At 42.8% G+C, this 20,221-nt stretch overlaps 1 protein-coding gene across 2 annotated transcripts in view; it reads left to right on the forward strand.

The window, feature by feature from the left end:
• Positions 1 to 20,221, forward strand: part of Ttc39b (tetratricopeptide repeat domain 39B) — a 112,354-nt gene that overhangs the window by 81,770 nt on the left and 10,363 nt on the right. For both annotated transcript variants that reach the window (XM_041651309.1, XM_041651311.1), the window contains 10 exons: positions 1,851 to 1,956; positions 3,067 to 3,132; positions 4,204 to 4,312; positions 4,900 to 4,967; positions 5,048 to 5,107; positions 6,943 to 7,104; positions 8,416 to 8,507; positions 12,733 to 12,859; positions 15,561 to 15,669; positions 18,349 to 18,463. In XM_041651309.1, the coding sequence (XP_041507243.1) occupies positions 1,851 to 1,956; positions 3,067 to 3,132; positions 4,204 to 4,312; positions 4,900 to 4,967; positions 5,048 to 5,107; positions 6,943 to 7,104; positions 8,416 to 8,507; positions 12,733 to 12,859; positions 15,561 to 15,669; positions 18,349 to 18,463 (1,014 nt within the window). The remainder of the gene's footprint in view (positions 1 to 1,850; positions 1,957 to 3,066; positions 3,133 to 4,203; positions 4,313 to 4,899; positions 4,968 to 5,047; positions 5,108 to 6,942; positions 7,105 to 8,415; positions 8,508 to 12,732; positions 12,860 to 15,560; positions 15,670 to 18,348; positions 18,464 to 20,221) is intronic.

The raw sequence follows: 20,221 nt of genomic DNA on the forward strand, positions 1-20,221 counted from the left end.
TTTAAACTTAAATGAAAATTTTCTACTTTGAAATAATTTGTTATTATAATTTTTATATATCTATTCAGATTTAACAGATACACTCATCCTACAAAGTAAAAAGCTCGATTATAGTTTAAAATCAGCTTTTAACCTTCCATGAAAACTTTCCACTGTGAGAGCTGGAATGATTGAGTGGCTAAGAGTTCCTACTACTAATGCAGTGGACCAAATTCAGGTCCTAGCTCCCACGTCAGCAGTTCACTGCCTGGAATTCCCGATCCCAAGGATCCTATGCCTCTGGTCTTCTCGGGTACCTATACAGAGCACAACACATCCACATGCAGACATTAACATTAGAAAGGATTTTCACGGCTCTTTCACTTAGATGCAGAAATACGTACTGCATAATCACAGCTCATTGTTAAACTGACATCTACGCCTTTACAGTGTCCAGCTGTCTCAGTGTTCCTTTTGTTCGAGGGTATAATCTGAGAGTCACGTTTAGTTGCCACGTCCCCTTAATCTCTATCTGCTGAGACAGGCTCTCATTCTAGCCCATACTGGCCTTGAACTCAGACAGTAACCCAGGCTGACTTTGAACTCCAGGAAATCCTCCTGTTTCAGCCTCTTGAGTGCTAGGATTGCAATCCTGTGCCACCAAGTCTGTTTTGTTTGTTTGTTTTGTTTTGTTTGTTTTAAAGACAATGAATGTGTCTCGGGGCAGACAGCAGTCTGGGCTAAGTTGGAAGGTTCTTGTCAGTTAGTACTGTTTAGAAGCCAGGTTAGCTCTGAGCTTGCTAGATTTGCCTAGAAAGTGTCCTAAGGGAAACTGTGCCTCACACATTACATTGCATTGGTGATAGGAGATACCTGGTTACACCCTATGATTTTGTTGTGTTGCTCTTTGTGGCACTGGGATGGAACGTGGGGCCTTGGGGACAATATACAGGTGTCCTGTCACCGAGACACATCCTCTGCATTCCCTTCTCAAAGGGCTGTTTCCCAGTCCAGTTGGCAGTTGCCACTTACTTTTTTACATGCCTTTGATTGTTTGTCTTTTGAAGATGATCTGGGGTCTGGGGATATAGCTTAGGGGCACTTTCCTAGCGAGTGGGAGCCTGGGGTCAGACACCACTACCACCAGCAGCAGCACCCACCACCAGAACCAGCACCACCAGCACCACCCCCACCCCACCTCACTCCTACCCACCCCCACCAGCACACCCTCCTCACACCCTTTTGCTTCTTTCTGCTTGCTGATGGTTGATCCCTCTTTTCCTTTAAATTTACAAACACTATTTCCTAAACACTGTACAAATGGATGTTTCCTTTCTCCTTGGTGGGAATTACCCAGTAGCTTTGGGAGCAGATGAAGCACAATTAATAAAAACTCAGAAAGAGAAATTGGGGTTCAACCTGAAGGTCCAAAAAGCAAAACAGCCAGCCACTGGCTCTTACCTCTACCTCAGTCTGAAATAGCGATCCTGCCTCTAAGAATCTTAGAATGAGATTCTGTCTGAAAGCTGTTTCCTCTCATTTTATAATTCTCTCTAGGGCTGGGTTTAAAGGTATGTACTGCCTGGTTTCTATGGCAACTAGTGTGGCAGCTGGGATTAGAGGTGTGTGTTACCACTACCTGGTCTGTAAGACTGACCAGTGGGGCTGTTTTACTCTCTGATTTTCAGGCAGGCTTTATTTATTAAAATACAAATGAAATGCCTTCACAATCATATTTTGCATTTTTGTAATGACATTTATAGAATGCAATTTGTATATTTATAGTGTATAATACAAGTAGAAAACCTGATTTAACATTTGTCTGTCAGAGTCCCAGGAAACTGATGCTCTCCTCTTCTTTCTCACCCTAGAGAGTGCCTTTCCATCCTGCACGTAATTCAGAAGAACAAACAGGAGCAGCACTTCTTCTATGAGTTTGAAGGCGGTGTCAAGCTTGGCACGGGGGCCTTTAATTTGGTAAGGAAGCATTTATAAAGAAACTGGAACCTTTTGTAGACAAAACCAAGTATCCCTGATCTGTATTTGAATGCCGTCCCAAACCTTTCCCTCTGTTTGATTGATGGACCAGTTTTCCTGTGTCGTGAATGTTACCAAGTTCTGCATGCACTTAGATAGCACAGGGCAAGGGAAGCGTGGGCACCCTGACTGAACTGTTAAAGCCTTTAGTAGTGAGGAGCCTAGAACCTTGGAAGTATTGTTACCGTGGTAATGGTAGCTCTGGAGTGGAAAACGCAGGGGCAGGGGAGTGATCTAACTCGAGGAATGATTGTTCATAGTCTCTGGGGAGATGCAGAGTGAGTAAGACTGTCTGAATACAATGTGTTATTTGGAGATCTGGAAATTTTACAAGATTTAGCTGGTTAGAAAATGAAGTAGCGAAAAGAATCATGTGCATTGCTCAGTGTCAGGAGTGTGCAGATTTTTCTTCATAGATTGCCCGTTCTGTTAAAGCCCTCATCACTGACCTGGTCTACAATGTCTTCCATTCAGAGAGAGATATCTAAAACCTCTTCCTTCCTCCTAAGTCCCTGGCTCTCTAGCCCCAGCCCATTGGTTCCAGCCATGGATTGGTATGTCACTACACATACAGCCATTTCTGGGAGATTGTCCCTTCTCCACTCCTGGATGTCCCAGGAAGGAGCTGAGCTGCTGCAGCTGTCTGCTTCTATCAGTGCTGGAGCATCCCCCACGTTACCTTAGGACCTCGCTTAAAGCAGGATGGTGCTCATGCCTGTAATCCAGCACTCAGGAGCAGGAGGCAGGATCAAGTCTATCTTAAGCTGCAGATGAGACCTATCTCAACAAAACACAGCAAAACGGAAAAAAAGAAAGTGCCCTCCCCCACAGTTACTTTCACGTTACTTCTCTTCACGCAACAAGAGTCAAGACAGTGCTTCGAGGGTCATGGGAAGGCCAGGCTTTCTCCTCACCGCTTCATACTCAGTTTAACTTGGCTTAGTTTGTAGGAGCTTTTGAACTTGTGACCAGCTTGGGCAACCATTGGGTTGTCAATAGTTAAAGTTTTCTAAAACCCAGGTACACTCACGTTTCTGTTTTTTCTTACAGATGCTGTCTCTTCTACCAGCAAGAATTATCAGACTGCTAGAATTTATTGGATTTTCTGGAAACAGGGTACGAACGGCATTTTGTCTTCATGTGGACAGGAATTTCCGCTTCTCTCTGTTGTAGTGTTCTTCCCCAGCAGCTTTTGGGTGATGTTCTCTCAGGAGTGCCTCCTCTCCTAGGTTTCAGATCAATGCCATCGCTTCCACAGAGTGCCCTCAGACTGTCCCAGTGAGGCTCAAGTGTCCCTAACTTCCAGAATCATCCAGTCTTCTTTTTGAGGGAGTTCACTCTGGTCCCATAAAAGAGTGAGTTCCTGTCTCACTGCCCCACTGGGTGGCGGTCTCTGAGGGCATAGAGTCCTTTGTTCTTGCCTGTCCTAGCATCTTGAGCTTGTACCTCAGGATGATTTTCTGTGGGGCTGGGGATGAAGCCCAGGCCTGGGGTTGCACGTGGTTGCATACGTGCTCTACTGTTGATACAAGTTCCTACCAACTCAGAATCAGTAATTTTATCAAATGAATTCAGTATTTCTTGGACATGAGCAATTTATTCCTCTCCATAGGATCACACAATAGAGATGATTAGTTTGACCACTGTCGCTGCTATGAGGAAACACCAAGCAAACACAGTGTAGGGGAGGAAGAGGCTCATTTACACCTGCAGACTGTAGTCTGTCCTTGAGGGAAGTCAGGGCTGGAACCTCGAGGAAGGAGCTTGGGGGGAGGTCTGTTTGCTGACTTACTGTACTGCTTGCTCAAAGGCTTGTGCTTAGATAGCTTCCCTGTACAGCCCCACACCAGCTGCCTAGGGATTGGCATTCCTCACAGTGGGCTGTCTTCTTGTTTTAAGCATGGTCCCCAACAGGCGTGTTTACAGTCTGTACCCGGCAGTTCCTCCATGTCAGCTTTCCCTTCAGTTGTTTCTGTGTGAAGTGAGCAATTGCAGAGGTTTTGCCAGGTTGTCTCCTGCCAGTTTAAAATGGGAAGTTTGTTTCTGTTTAAATGGTATCATTATTCCAAGTTGGTGAAGAAAACACCAAAGTTCACAGAGGGCAGGACATACGAATGACATGTGAAAATTTATAAACGTGCTTTTTCAGTTGGATTTTTTTTTCTGTGATGCAATTATTCTCCGCAGGACCTGGGCCTTCTGCAGCTGCGGGAAGGTGCGTTGGGAAGCAGCATGCGGTCCCCGCTCTGCTGCCTTACCATCCTGGCTTTCCATACCTACATCTCCCTTATTCTTGGTAAGAGCTAGTAGGCTCCAGCTGTTTACCTATGGCTTTTTTGAGTTGGAAGATAGATTTGTCATAGTCATCTTTGGCAGAGACACTTGACTGGTTGTTCTCACTGAACATTTTTTAAAGTTACTTATATTTATGTATGTATTTAATTTATGTGTGTGAGTGTTTTGTCTGCATGTATGCCTGTGCACCGTGTGCATGCTTAGTGCCCACAGTGGCCAGAAGAGGGCATTGGATCCCCTGGTACTGGAGTGACAGTCTACTCTCAAATAAGATTTATGTAGTAGGCTGCTAAATTTCACCACCTTCATGTTGGACTTTCAATATTTTTATAAATTTAAATTTAGAGGTAAAGTAAGTTGACATTGTCTTGAAAAGTAGAAATGCCAGAGGGGATCTGAAGTAGCCATCTCCATTCTTAAGAATTTGTCTTCCCTAGAGCTCTTTAGATCATGTGCTTCTCAGATGTAAACAAAGACAAAATAATCCCCTTCTGTGTCTGTATTCGCAGTGTATGGTGACGTTTTGAGAGTTGGTTGTAAATGTGTACCGCGTCTGTGAGCACTGAGCCGTGTCTGTTCCATTTCCAGGTACAGGAGAAGTGAACGTGGTGGAAGCAGAGAGTCTCCTGGCGCCCTTCCTTCAGCAGTTCCCCAATGTATGCTCAGTGTTCCGGTGTCTGTCAGCCGCTGTCCAGCCGCCACGGTCTGTTCAAGTGTGTTTCTCCTTTCTCCGCAGGGCTCGCTCATACTGTTCTACCACGCCCGGATCGAGCTGCTGAAAGGCAATGCTGAGAAGGTAGCTAGTCCAGCAAGGGTTATCTGGGGCACTGTCTGTGTCCAGCACACACTCACTCAACATAAGTAAATCTGTCTATGTGGACTAGGATAAAAAAAAAAGAAATAGGTAATATAATTCTGAAAAGCCACGCTTTTACTTTGTACACATATGTTGCCATATTTAGTAATTTATCTCAATTCATGTTTATGCATAAAGTATGTGAAATAGTTTATTGTAGAATGTATAAAATATTTTTTAAAGAATGTATAAAATAACACATAGGCAATCTAAGAGGTCTCAGAAAGCTTTGAGAATTATTGGTTTCTGCATAGTTTTTGGAACCTATCTTTTGCCTCCCATGCAACTGCACTGGTTCCTCCTCAGAGGCACTAGTTGGTTAATTCCCTTGATGTACAAGAGAAGAAGGTGTGTGTATCTGTGTATCCTTCTACACAAATGAGAGCAAACATTGTTTCTATTCATATTAAACCCTAGATCTTCCTCCAGGTCAGTGTATTTAAGTCTTCTGTTTATTTTAATGGCTCTACTTCCTTTTATGAGATGGATATTTATATTTACTAAAGTGGCTACTTGTGAAAATCCAAATGTCCTGTAGCGCCCAGACCACTACAAGATGATATGCGAGCCAGGACTTAAGCTGGAGACTTAAAAACACACTCACACAGACAGAGAGAGAGACACACACAGACATGGGCCATCCTTGATACAAAAATGCCAAGTTTATTGTGCTCAGGGGCAGCCTACAGATTCCTCAGGCCCAGAATAGCTGCTAGGGACTGATCACTAAGCCACTGTTATGTGCATTTCTGTGCACAGATCCATCAGGATAGGATTCTGGGGCACGTGGTGGTTGCATTCTTGCCATCCAGGCAAATTGCCTCTCTTACCGAAGAGTCTTAAACCTCTGTAAAGAAATGAGAAACAGATTAGAGAGATACCTCAGTGGTTAAGAGCATTTGCTCTTCTCACAGGCTCAGTCCCCAGCACCCACATCAGGTGGCTCACAGCTGCCTATAACTCCAATTCCAAGGGATCTGACACCCTCTTCTGGCCTCTGTAGACACCAGGCATGCATGGGGTGCAATATGTGTGTGGTGTGGGCACTCACAAGTACACATAAAAATTAATAAATCTTCAAACATGAGAATCTATATTTTTAGTACTCTTTGTCAACTCTGGAAGTCTCTGTCCTTTAATTTTTTTTGCCCAGATGATGAGCATAAAAAAGGAATTGAATTTCTGACCTAATTTCATTCTTGTTATTGTTATTTGTTGTGCTTGTCAAATCTGGGGTCTTGTGTATGTATGCTGGCCAAGTGCTTTGCCACTAAGCTATGCCTAGCCCAAAGTTTCAAATTCGATTAACTAGTTTGTGAATTTGATATATATATTTATTGATGGTTTATTCTTTTCTCCGATTTGCCTGGTTACATTTTTACCAATTTTTCTGATAAAATCGGCTGATATGTGGGCAGCAATACCTTCTTTGCCTACCCAGTGTTTGCAATTTTTTTTAAAGTGTGTTTTGATCAGTGAGGTTCTTACACTGTTGTGGTCTGTGTTTTATGAAAGAATTTTGGCATTTCTCTCTCACTGGAAAGGGCTTTTCTATTCCTGTGTTATAAAGTACAAGGTCCCCTCACAAAGTGAAGTTACACGGCAGAATCTAACTGTATCATCGCACGTAAGGAAGAGAACGTAATGTCATATTGCGTGGCTTACTGAGTGATGCTTTTGTTCTCTATGTACAAAGTGTTTTATGTATTTTTCCATTAGGTTATTATCTCCTTGTCTAATATCTGGATGATCAGCTTTATGCAATTGACTTATAGGCTCAAGAAACGTTTCGAAAATGCATTTCAGTTCAAGAAGAGTGGAGACAGTTTCACCATCTCTGTTACTGGGAATTAATGTGGATTTACATATACCAGCAGAATTGGATGCAGGCGTATCATTATTCAGACCTACTCTGCAAAGAGAGTAAATGGTCCAAGGTAAACTCCTACTGCTGTCCGCCTTTTCTGCTGCTGCTTGGCTACGGTGTTTGTCATTTAAGATCGATTTTTCAAGACACTGATGCTCAGTTTAGAGACCTGCAGGAGGAGGGGGTGGCGGTGATTAGCTAGTACAGAATCGAGGTGCTGTCGTCAGCACTCCAGGCGTAAAAAGTCCCCCAAAGTGCTGTCCAACAGAGGCATTTTACTGCCAGGATAAACGGCATCTGGGTTTACAATCTCCCATATCACTATTGTGATCTTGGTGATCTCTGTAGACTCCCAGTGCCCTGACCAGGTTTTTGGTGATAATTAAAGTTAGCTCTGAGCCATTTTTGAGAAGTTGAGAGGAAGAGATGACGATTTTTGTTTGTTCTGCCCACTTTCTTACCCATGATGGCACGTTCCTGTCATAGGAAAATGACCTCTGAAAACTTACTGTCATCTGACACAAACGTTTTTTTTAATAGTTAGTGATATTTTTTAATCAGTTTTGAAAACTGTGTAGATGTATTTGAGCACGTGTTTTTCCCCCCACTTTTTTTGAGACAGAATTTCCCTTTGTAGCCAAGGCTAGCCTGGAGCTCATTGTGAATCCCAGGTTGACCTTAAACTTGTGGCAGCCTCCTGCCTAAGCTTCCCAAGTGCTGGGATGATAGACATGCCATTGGACCCAGCTTCATCAGAGTGCTTCAGCACTTCAGTCTGAGCAGAGAGCTAAAGCCTCTGTTTCATTTTTTAAATTAAATATTTCATTTATACAGCGTACTTTTATCACGTTCCCTTCCCTAACTCCTCCCAGATCCTCCCTACCTACCCAACTTACGTTCTCTCCCTATCTTAAAAAAAAACCAACTTTAAATTACAAAAATGAAAATCATACCACCCACAAAGAATAAATAAACCAAAAGTCTCAGAACAAACCAAAAATCACACACACACACACACACACACACACACACACACACACACACTAAAACCAACAAAAACCAAAAACATGGAGTTCGTTTTATGTTGGCCAGCTCCTCCTCGCATGGAGCTGCGTCCTGCTCTGGGAGTTTGGTCAGTGTACCCAGTGACACTCCATTGTGGAAGCCGGGTTCCCCTTTCCCAATAGCGTCAACTGCAAATAGTTTCTGGTTAGACATGGGAGCCCCATATCCACTCACCCCTCTTAGTGCTGGGACTCTGTTGAAACAGACAGCTCACCTGACACCTTTAAATGTGACGTGTGGGAGGGTTCTAGGTCACTTCTGTGTGCAAGCTAAAATCTCATGTTCTCTAGTGAGCCCTTGTCTTTGTTTCCTCAAGGCAACATATGTGTTCTTGAAAGCTGCCATTCTGAGCATGCTCCCGGAGGAGGAGGTGGCAGTGACCAGTGAGAACGTGGTGGCTCTGTTCAGGTGAGCACAATGCTGTTTCTGTCACGGGGACCCTGTGGGGTTAGACACATCTGACTTCTTCCCTTCACACTCTATTCCCCCAGCTTCTAATTTCTCTACTCACCGATGTGGACGCACTTAGAGGAATACACTTAGCCGAGAGCCAGCCTGTCATTCTTTAGCATGATTTTCAGGTGTGTTTGCACGTCTGGGAATCATGGAAACATGCCTTGTACTTGTTTTCTAGAGCTAGAGTTTAGTTATCAGGCGTTTGTTCCTGCTCTTTCACACTAAGGTTCTCTTCCACCTCGTTGGATTCTTTCAGTGATGTAACCGGATATTTTCTTGAATCCTTTCCCTTGTTTATGCACTCATAAAATTACGCATAACAAAGAGACCCCACAAACACAGTCTCTTCCAGGAACATGGAGTCTCTGTCTATCCTAGTTTCAGTCTCCTGTGCTTAGATTTGGGGGGTGGGCAGTGTGTCTGTGCGCATCATGTATAGGAGTGTGTGTGCATACCCAGACATGTGCGGAGGACAGAGGATGCCGTTAGGAGTTCCAGTCCACTCCCTTATTCTCCCCAGGGTCTCACTGAATCTGGAGCCAGGCTCTTGGCCAGCAAATCCTGGGGCCCCTTATGTCTCCTGTCTCCAGGGAACCAACCTGGGTTCCGAGGATTTGAGCTCGGTTCTTCATGCTTGTACTACCAATATTTGTACTAAATCATCTCCCAGTCCAAATTTCTTAGACTTTTGAAAATAGTAAATCCTAAAATGATTATTTACAAAATTAGCTATGTTTGGTTAGCTATCTCAAATATGCATAAGTGGATGGTTGTCTTCTGAGATACATTATGTTATAGATCTGTGCAATATCTGCAGAGAGAACCAGGAAATGTACCAATTTACATGGTTCCTGTAATTGGAGGTTTCTTTCCTGCCCGCCAGTTTTCGAATAACCACTCTGAGGCTTAATATTACTTATAAATGCTTGGCCAATGACCCAGACTTATTACTAGCTAGCTCTTACATTTAAATTAGCCCATTTCTATTAATCTATATATTGCCATACGCATCACCTCATTATTTCCATAGCTTGCTTCCTTGTCAGCTGACTGGCATCTCTCTCTTCTTCACTCTTCTTTTCCCTGTATTCAGTTTGGCTTTCCCACCTTGCTGTGTTCTTCCTGGCTATAGGCCAAATCAGCTTTATTTATCAACCAATGGGGGAAAACCATATTCACAGCATACAAAAAGACCATCCTACAGCATTTCCCCCTTTCTGTCTAATTGAAAAGGAAGGTTTTAACTTTAACATAGTAAAATTGTATACAACAAACACAAGTATTAAGTAAGAATCACAGTTACAATATTTAGTCAGTTTGTATTGGCAAAATTAAAGAAAATACTCTATTATCTATTCTATCTTTGTAAGTCTAAAGTTTCATATATAATTTATCTTTTATTATAACTAAGGAAAACAGTTATAACTGTCTAGTCTTCAACTCCATCAAAGACCCCGGAAGGATATAATATTACCTGAGTAAACAGGAAATGCATTGCAAGCAACTTCCAAAACTCTAGAAGTAACAGAGATATCTGACTGCCTGAACAGTCACCCAAAGGTTTTTGCTACATTGGGGCATCCATTTTCAGCCTACAGGCCCATAGCATTTAGCAGGCTTTTCAATGAAGCAGGAAGTTTGAAAGGCTGCCTTATCTATGTTGGCAGCTCGTCAGTCACTTTCCTGTCAAGCAGAATGCCTGGCAGTTTCTTCTGTGAAGCAGGAACTCTGAAGTGGTGGTCATTTTCCTGTGGGTCCTGCATGTCCAGTTTATACAACATATTATCAAGCAGTCTAGGAAAGAGTAACTTCTTGCCCAAATGGCTAGTATTGCCACATTGAAAGAAAACTCCATAAAGAACATTTTTGAGGCCCATCATACCCCTAAAATAATTGGTGCTGCCAGGATCAGATGTGTCTGTCGATAAAAGTCTAAGTTTTTAAGACATATGAATGCCATATTCATAGGTCTTTGAAGTGTTTGAAGATTACCTATCTGAACTATTTCTCTGTATTACCTTGAAAATCTAACATAACTATAAATTTGATAGATATGGGTCACTATTAGCCTGTATTTCTTTATTAGCCAAAATAGCTTTTAAGGACTAAAACTTCATATTGCATAATTAAACAAGTTTTATAGGTATGAGCTGTATAGGTAATACCTTAAGCAAAAATAGAAAACATATGTGCAGCATAGGGACAGTAACCTTATATTTGTATCAATATATAAAAATACCTTAAAGCCAGGCGATGGGGGCGCACGCCTTTAATCCCAGCACTCGGGAGGCAGAGGTAGGAGGATCTCTGTGAGTTCGAGACCAGCCTGGTCTAGAGAGCTAGTTCCAGGACAGACTCCAAAGCCATAGAGAAACCCTGTCTCGAAAAAACCAAAAAAAAAAAAAAAAAAAAAAACCAAAAAAAAAACCTTAAACAGAAGTAGAAACAGATATACAGTATAACAAAAATAACCTTAAATTTGTAATAATATACAAAAATAATTTAAACAAGAATAGAAACATACATGCTTTGTAACAAAATTGGCTTTAAATTTATTTTATTATACCTTCCTATATTCCCTTAAATATAACAAATGTCCATAACCCACCAAATAACTAAAGACCATCCATACACCCAACTCTGGGGAATGTGGACATCAGTGTCTCCAAACTGCTTCCTGCTGTCTGTGAACAAAGTATCGTTAGGGTTCCTGAGAAAATTTGAGATAATGGCTAAGTCCTGAGAAGATTGGTTATAATCTTTGTTGATAGATTTCACCTGACAAGGTCAGGTGGTCTTGATCACAGCTGGTCCATCTTAATCTGTAATGTATCCATAGCCTCTCGTTTCCTGTGGATACAAAACAACTTCTCCAAAGTAATGCATCTTTTAAGTTCCATTTTACAAATATATTTTTGACTTTCGTTTTAAAACCAAGGCGTTTATAAAATATTTATGTTGGTTTTTTTATTAGTCGCTCTTTCAATCACATGTCTCTCAACAGCTATCTCTTGACCATCAGCTATCAAAAAATTCAAAATCAACACAATAACACATAGGCTCCAGACTCCCTGTGGATTTCCCATATTTATATGACTTTTTCTTTTATATTATTTTTACTGTCTCTTTAAAGACTTTTATTTTGTTTTTTTTAAAACAATTGTATTAATTTCTACAACTACTTATATCCATTTTCTTTCTTAAGCCTACACACATTGTAAAACATACTGGAACCTGTTTAAAGGTTTTTCCATCTGGACTGCTTTTACTGTGGATCTTTTAGACTTTTTTGTCTCTATGAGCAAACGCTAAATCCACCACGCAACTGTTGCCCAGCTTTCAGGAATCTGCCATGCTGTGCTCAAGCCTGCATGTTGTGGCATCTCTGCACTGTCGCCCTCGTGAGAGACATAACTAGGAAGCTGTTTTTAGCTCCATTGCTGTGTATTTAGAAGCCCCTTTTAAAGCTTTTTCAGACCTTATGGAAATTTGAGAGCTTCATGTTGGTACACCTTTATGTAATCGGAGGTTTCTCTCCTGCCCTCCAGTTCCCAAATAATCACTCTGAGGCTTAATATTACTTATAAGTGCGTGGCTGATGGCTCAGTCTTATTGCTCACTAGCTCTTACATTTAAATTAACCCATTTCTGTTACTTTATATATTGCCACGTGGCCATGGTGTTACCTCAGTTTTTAACCTGTCTTGCTTCCTCAGCAGCTGGCGTGTCTCTCTCTCTCTCCACCCTTTTTCCTGTACTCAGTCTCTGACTTTCCCGCCAGCTATATTGTCCCTGGCTTTAGGCCAAATCAGCTTTACTTATCAACCAATGATAGCAAGACAAATACAGCACACAGAAAGACCATCCCACAGCCTCTTCCCTTCTCTTTTCTGCATATTTATGGAAATAGACAGTTTTACAGCTAGATTAGATTGGATTGTGTTTGACACCTGTAGGACGCCAGCTAAGATGACTGGAAGGAAATATGTGAGTTACTGGCTCTCTTGGAATTGTGTATCCCATATTACCTGAATGTGTGTCCTCATGGAGATTGCTGGTCCCAACCTTAGGACTGCCGGTTCATGGGGAACGCCTTGTAATGTGCGTTTGGAACAGGTTCCCGGCTGCTACTGGCCTATGATGTATGCTCATTGCCCTCTGCATGGTCTCTCCACAGACAGGTAGACGGCTTGAAGCAGAGGATCGCGGGGAAATCTCTCCCAACCGAGAAGTTCGCTGTGAGGAAGGCTCGCCGGTACTCACCCTCCTCAGGAGCCCCGGGGAAGCTCGTCTTACCTGCCCTGGTATCTGCTTCTATGCACTGTCTCCATGCTAGAGATAAATTCACTATTGAGAGCATCAAGGAATGTACTTAGCTTTGGATGGGAAGCTTATAGAACTATTGTGTATTTTTCTATTCATATATAGTAAGTAATTTTAAAACATTGAAAATTTTACCTGTTGCCTTTTGATCAGTTCATATGTCCTAGACATTGTGATAAAGGCAAATCCAAAAAAGTCAGGTCATTTGGCTTTCGTCATAATGATAAGAATGGTCTCAGTTCCATGTTTCAGATGAGGACGTTCAGACCTAGAGGGAGAACACGGCTTCACTGAAGTGAAACTGAATTACAAAGCAAACCACAAATTCAGTTTTATATTTTCTAATAGATATGTAAAAGGGTAAAAGAAAGCCTTTAGAGAATAATTTTCCAAGAATATAGTTTGTTTGATCTGGAGTTTGTTTATTCTGGGCATGATGACTCACACCTGTAATCTTAGCACTTGGGCGGCCAAGGCCAGAGAGTTGCTGCAGATTTGAGGCCAGCTTGGGCTGCACAAGGAATGCCCAACCACCCTGGACTACCTGTGAAGCAAAGCTTTGCCATTGTGATGTGGGATTGTAAACAAGGAAGACTCGTGGCTGCGGTGTGCCACGCCCTTTTGCGGTACAGCCTTTGGTAGGCGTGGCTCTCCCACCAGAGAGGAACCCCTTCGGGCTAGTGGACTAGTGTGTTCTACTGCAGGGCGCCCTGGGCAGCTGGCTGCTCCAGTGTCGCTGGAGTTCACCCTCCTCATCACCCCTCTGTTTTGGCAAAGCCTCTGTGAAAACACCATTGACTTGAATATTTTAAACAAAGCCTTCTTTCGAGAGTGCTGGCTATGCTGCTCTGCCTGACTCTCAGCCTTGGCCCAGGAAGTTTTCAGTGCACCCCGGTGTCACAGTCCTCCCCCCCCCCCCCCTCCCCGGGCTGGTTCCATGAGACCTCTGTCCCTTGGATTATTTAATCATTCTCCTTTGAAAGTTATGTGCCGTTTTCCAGTTTTTTACTGTCATAGGCATCGCTGCAATGAACATGATTGACATGCACATGTCATTCTCTGGGAATGTTTTCAAAGACCTGGGATTCTTAGCTGAAGGCTGTGTGTTAATGTTTGGGTAGAGGAGATAACATTAACTTTCTACCCCCGTACTGTATCAATTCAAACGGCTGATACTACATCCTTTTAACTTGCATTTCTATATTAACATTTTTCAGTGTCTTCCTCTGCTCATTCATTTTTAGTTTTTTTCTCCATTGTTCGTATCATTCTTGTTTCATTGGGTGATTTTTGTTTTGTTGCTGACTCTCAGAAGTTCTTTGTGTATTTGAAGAGGAATAAGAATACAGCCCCTGACAGGGGTCAGATAGGAGCTAGCCTGCAGCTGGTAGCACTCAGACCGGGTGTTTCCCACAGAACCCTATGATTAGACCGACAGGATGAGGTAGGAATATGATGGGCCTATAATTGTGTCTTGAGCACAGACAATAACAAGATCACTGTGCTAAACACAGAGACCGCAAACCCCTCTCCCGGTTGGTGCCTATTGTTGCCTTGATTAGCTTTAGTCCTGTTCCACATTCATTGCTATCAAGTGGTTTGCACTGGGAGATTCTATGTCAAAGAATTTTCCAGAAACTTTACTTGACCATTATCTCTCTTTGTCTACCTTAGTACTTAGACCCTGGTGTGTATGAGGCTCTGTCATGCCTTGAATCACTGATGGTTGGTGGGTATACAATGACAAAGAATTCACTAGAATTGTTCATACCGAGGGATGTTGCCACAGCCTGTTTTTCATAAAAATCTCAAACCAAGCTTGCTTCTCCCTTGGATAAATACTACACTCATAAAGAAATTTAAATCATCAGTTTAAAAATGTCATTCCTGAATTGTGCCCCTAGCTTCCAGTGCCATAAAGCAAGCCTGTGACACCATCATTTGATGCCTCATTTCCATGACGGCTCTGGCTCAGAAGATTCTCAAACAGTATCTGTTGTATTTTAAAATTCATGCTCATTGTATACCCTTCAAAATATGAACGGCACTATCTGGACATTAGAAAAATATTTTCAAGCAAAAACACATTTGCTTTTGATCCAAAAAAAATTCTCATCTGTTAGCCCATTAAATATAATCTGCAACGAGAAGCCATTAGTTTACATTTCAGGAGCTGTCATTCAGCCATATGGCCTTTAAACAAACGTGTTTTCTGCATATTGGATCGCATTACTGGGCCGACACATGTTTTTAATGATATAAAAGAACCTGAGCCCAGTAAAATAAATATTCCAATGATCATTTCTAGTGATATGCTTGGAAACACTTTATGTAAACAATTAGCAGACATTTTAAAATATTTCCCTTTACTTAAAAGTAACAACCAAAGTTTACATTAAACAAAATTGTTTATAGTGTCAGTTTAAAATATTATTTTACTTCTGTATCTCTGTTCCATCCAAAGGATTGTACGCTAGTAGATACTTAGTGTGTTTGTTGAGTGAATGAGTATCAGGTATATGCTTGCTTACCTCAGAGCGTGGAAGACAAAAGGCATATATATAACCAGGGGAACTTATGTCACTGAATTCCAGATGAAGGAAAGTTAGAACAAGATCGCGACTGTCATGCTGAAGTCCTTAGCAGACACCTCACATGTGGTTTTCCATCCTTCCTCCTTAGGAAATGATGTACGTCTGGAATGGCTTTTCAATAGTAGCCAAAAGGAAGGACCTTTCTGAAAACCTCTTGGTGACTGTGGAGAAGGCTGAGGCGGCTCTGCAAACTCAGAGTAAGTGTGCAAGGTCTTTGTCTTGGTTCTGATGCCTCTCTGGTCTCTCCCTGGGGCATATCTGCCCATGTCGTTCTGTGTGCATCCCAAAAGCAAAGCTGGAGCTTCTGCTGTCTGGGTGCTTCTCATCAAGATGGAGTGAGGATGGCACCTCCTGATGCACCAAAGAATGGGTATCTGTCACAAGAGACCATGTAGGATGTTATTCCACTTTTATGGCATAGCCATTGTGTGCCAGTTTAAAGTTTTTGTTTTTAAGGACCTGCTTTTCTTTTTCTGCTGCTATAACAGAATATCATAGGCTGGGTGATGGATGAAAGAAAACCAGTGTGTTTTCCACAGGTCTGGAGCCTAGGGGCTGTAGGATCCAGGTGCTACAGCTGATGAGGACCTTCTTGCTGCCTTGTCGCATGGCCGACTGAGGCACACAGCACGCATTGCCACCCTCTTGAAGTTCTTACCTCTCAACACTGGCTTGGTGACAGTTAGGTCTCAGTATGCTCTAATGCCACTGTCCTGTGTTTTGAGTGGTTCATCATGTTATGTTCAGACACCCAGTACATTCTGTGCCCTCTTTTGGACTCCATGGGCACCATGCACAGACATATATGCAAGCAAAACACTCATGCATAAAACAAAATTAAATAGTAGGCGACAGTCCTGTCCTCTGTTTCTCCTCCGGGCGAAAGAATTGGTTTATTGTCAGGGTCACCTCTATCTCAATACACGTTAGGGTTATCATGGTTTTGAGGGGGACATTATCTTCCCTGCCCTCAAACTTCTGACTCTGAGTTAATTAAACTTCCATTCTTCAGAGTGATTGGAAAATTGAGTGGCGTTCCAAGCCTGAGGTTGTGGGGCTTCTACCCCTGCCCATTATTAGATACCATACCAGTGCCCACAAACTCTCCTCTCTCTCTCTCTCTCTCTCTCTCTCTCTCTCTCTCTCTCTCTCACACACACACACACACACACACACAGAAATAGGGTTTGAGACATTTTTGTTCGTTTAGTTTAAATCACAGGAACAATGAGCACTGGTACTGTCCTCCCACCATGTGGGTCCTTGGGATTGAACTCAGGCCATCAGACTTAGAGTCTTCACCCACAGAACATCTCAGCAGCCTTATCTCCAGTTCAGCCCTTCTTCTTGTGTACGAGTACAGGTCATGACAGGGAGTGATCATGTGAAAATGTGCTGTGGTCAGGGGAACTGGGCTTTGCTTCTGAGTTTGTGGAAGAGGTGGCATATGAAGCCCTGGTACATTGCTAACTTAAGATCTCCACAGAGTGCCCTACTGGGTTTTTAGTAGTCATTGTCTGTACCACCTCCAACATTATTCCTTGAGCAAGCAGAAGTTGTCAGAACATTAGAAAACTGCTTCTCAGAATTCAATAGAATGCACAGAAATGAGACGGAAAGGTAGCGGCCAGTGTGGACCCAGCTTTGGGCTTGGGTCTGACTCCCTGATAGAAGCATGGATTACGAGTGGGAGGATGTAAGGTAAGGGGTTCCACGTTCATAATAGGAAAGGTCAGAGGTGTTGGTATCTGTGGTTTTCCGAGTGTGTGGCCCATGACATATGAGCACTTGACAGTTCAAGGTGAATCTCATGGGTTGAACACTTAGAAGTGAAGTGAGCCCCTTCCAGTTGGGTGAGTAACACTGTTGCTTCCCATAGGTGAGGGTTTACCAACTGAAACACCAGCACGTGTCACCGACGGGGTCTGAGACTCGAACCCAAAGTCTGCGGCAGCAGTATGGAGACTCCCAGGATCCAGTCCTCTTCCCCCTTACCGCCCCTCCACACTGCTGTCACAGGCAGAAACGTGTAAATTAGCAGTCTGTCTTAAAATGACTTCTTTGCCTGTCACTTGCAAAAGAAGAAAGCAGAGAAATCTTCATGAACGGAACACGTGGCATGGCTACCTTTGACAGATAGCCACGACACCATGTGGCTCACTCAGCTTGACACATCTCCAGACTGCGCTGGAGAAGACAGGGGCCTGGATAGGAAAAGGAAACCCTTGACATTTTCCCGGAGCATGGCCGTTTGTGGCGACTTTAGGTGCCTTTCCTGTATTTCAGAACCATTTCGTGGCATAATCTTCCACCGAAAGAACATAACCTGGGAGAATTGCTAGGTTGTAAACATAATGATCTGGAAGAGAGGTTTCTGCTTCCTGCATTTTGAACGGGTGGGAGGCCATCTGCTTCTCCATATGGAGGTGTTACCCTCTCCTGCGCGGATGCCAGCGCAGTTAGAAGCCAAAACAACAGGAGGAGACAGCCTGCTTCCTCCTCCTTTACCTCTGAGAGAATTAATGAGGCTCATTCTTTATTTAGAGATCAGATTTCCTGTTGTAGCTAAGGGCACAGAATTTACTATGACCACCTGAAAATCTGCCTGTGCAGTCTCCCTAGATGAATGACGTAGAATGTGTTAGCTCAGTGTTCTTCTGAACAAGCGTTTCCATTGTTTTATGTAGTAGGTTAGTAAGCTTATTATTAAACGGTTCCCCCTAAAGCCCAACATCAGTTAGTTTTCTTCTCAATTAGGATTTCTGGCAAGCTCATTGTGTTCGCCTCATATAGATGAGGCACTAGCTAGCGTTCATCCCAGGCACCACAGAAAACAATGAACTCTTCCCTCTGTTGTTTTTTCTTGTTGTTTTAAGACTCTGCTGACTCTGTGGATGATGAGTGCTTGGTGAAATTACTGAAGGGATGCTGCCTCAAGAACTTAGAGCGACCCTTGCAAGCTGAGTTGTGTTTCAACCACATTGTGGAAAGGTAAGAGCCAGCCTGGGTTCAAGTTGTGGCTTCAGGGGTCTCAGAGGCAAAGTGATGTGCCAAGCTATGGCATGGAATATGGCTTTATGTATTTCCATTCACTGTTTAAAGATGACCCATTTCTTGCATATACACTGATCTTTCTTTCTACCAATGATAGTGCTGACCTGATGAGAGTCGGAGCAAGGCTGAATGCTTGGGGGTGAACTGGGAACCCCTGTTTTCTCCAAAGACTGTGACTATGTAACTCTTCACTTTGCACAGCGTGGGCCCAGCAACTGTGGTCCCTATAGAAAGAAGTGGAAGCTGCATCTAAAGTCAGATCTCCTGATTTTTGTTTGTTTGTTTTTTTTTCCGAGACAGGGTTTCTCTGTAGCTTTGGAGCCTGTCCTGGAACTAGCTCTTGTAGACCAGGCTGGCCTCGAACTCACAGAACTCCCTCTGCCTCTGCCTCTGCCTCTGCCTCTCAAGTGCTGGGATTAAAGGCGTGCACCACCACTGCCTAGTCAGATCTCCTGATTTTTAAACATTGGCTCTGTGTTTTTGAAAACACTGCACACCATGAAGATGGAGGCCACACAGTGGCCTCCCTCATGACAGTATTTGTGAGAATGTAGGACACATTTTCTAGTTCCCAAATAAGGTCGTATACTATATTTGGTGAACACTAGGAAACTATATACGCAGTTCTAGTTTACTGGCGACAACAGTGACCGTGTGCTGCCTGCTTTGTTTCATTGCCTCTCACAGGGAGGCATTTGCTCCTGTGCTTTCCAGGGTTTGAATTGTGAAATCCCCTTCAGTGGGGTTAAGTTGTGGAAGAGTTTTCCTTTACCACTTATTTTGGCTTCTATCAAAGCCACCATCGTGTTAATATCATGTGTAGCAGTGTTTGGACCTCTTGAGCAGTGTAAAACTGAATTGCAAATTTCTGTGAGGACTGGCCTATGTGTTGTTAATTTCCAAAGAGATGTGTTTTGTTTTTTCTTCATGTCAAAATTGCTGGCAAAAGGAGGCCATCGTCTCTGTCTTGTCCCTTGCCAGTGAGTGGGTTTCTTCTAATCTGCTTTCTCCAAAGGACAGATTCAACATTCCAAGCTTAAGGTGTTCCGCTCCAGCCATTGCTTTCCGTGGGTCTAGGGCCTCATCTCCTGCCTGGCCATTGAGACTCAAAGTCTCAGGTCTCTCTGCAGACCCCAGGGTAGGTTCAGCACTAGTCTTCCGGTCTTGCTCTTCTCCTTGGCATCTGAGAGTAGTTTGGGCTATAGCCTGGCAAACTGAGCTATAGATTATTGTCCTTATGTTTAATTTATTTTAAACTTTACTTAAAAAGTTACAAATAAAAATAAATGTTACACACTAAAGTTAACCTGGCACAAACACTATACAAATCAGTGAACAGAGTAGCCATTCAGAATGGTAGCTGTGGGGTTTTGCATTGGATTTTATGCTTTAATCGTCAATATATTTTTATGTACTTATCCACCACCAAATATGAAAAATCCATTGCAGTTAGAACTAGAGAAACAATTTGCTCTAGATTTAAAAGACTGTTTGTTACTCAGTCTTTTTCCTGAATTTCTAGTTTTCAAAATGATGCTGAAATGGAACCGCCAGCCATTTCAGTAGTCATTGATGTTTTGAAGAATTCTAAGCCTTAAGTATGAAGGAAATTGATGCCTTGTTAAACACAAAACTAAGGAGACTTCCTTATTACTAACTTTAGAGCCACATGCTCCCAAAGCTGATCTCGTCTTC

The sequence above is a fragment of the Microtus oregoni genome, unplaced genomic scaffold, assembly GCF_018167655.1.
Source record: "Microtus oregoni isolate MIOR12 unplaced genomic scaffold, Mior012 000005F_ref0000423, whole genome shotgun sequence".
In the NCBI taxonomy this organism is placed as follows: domain Eukaryota; kingdom Metazoa; phylum Chordata; class Mammalia; order Rodentia; family Cricetidae; genus Microtus; species Microtus oregoni.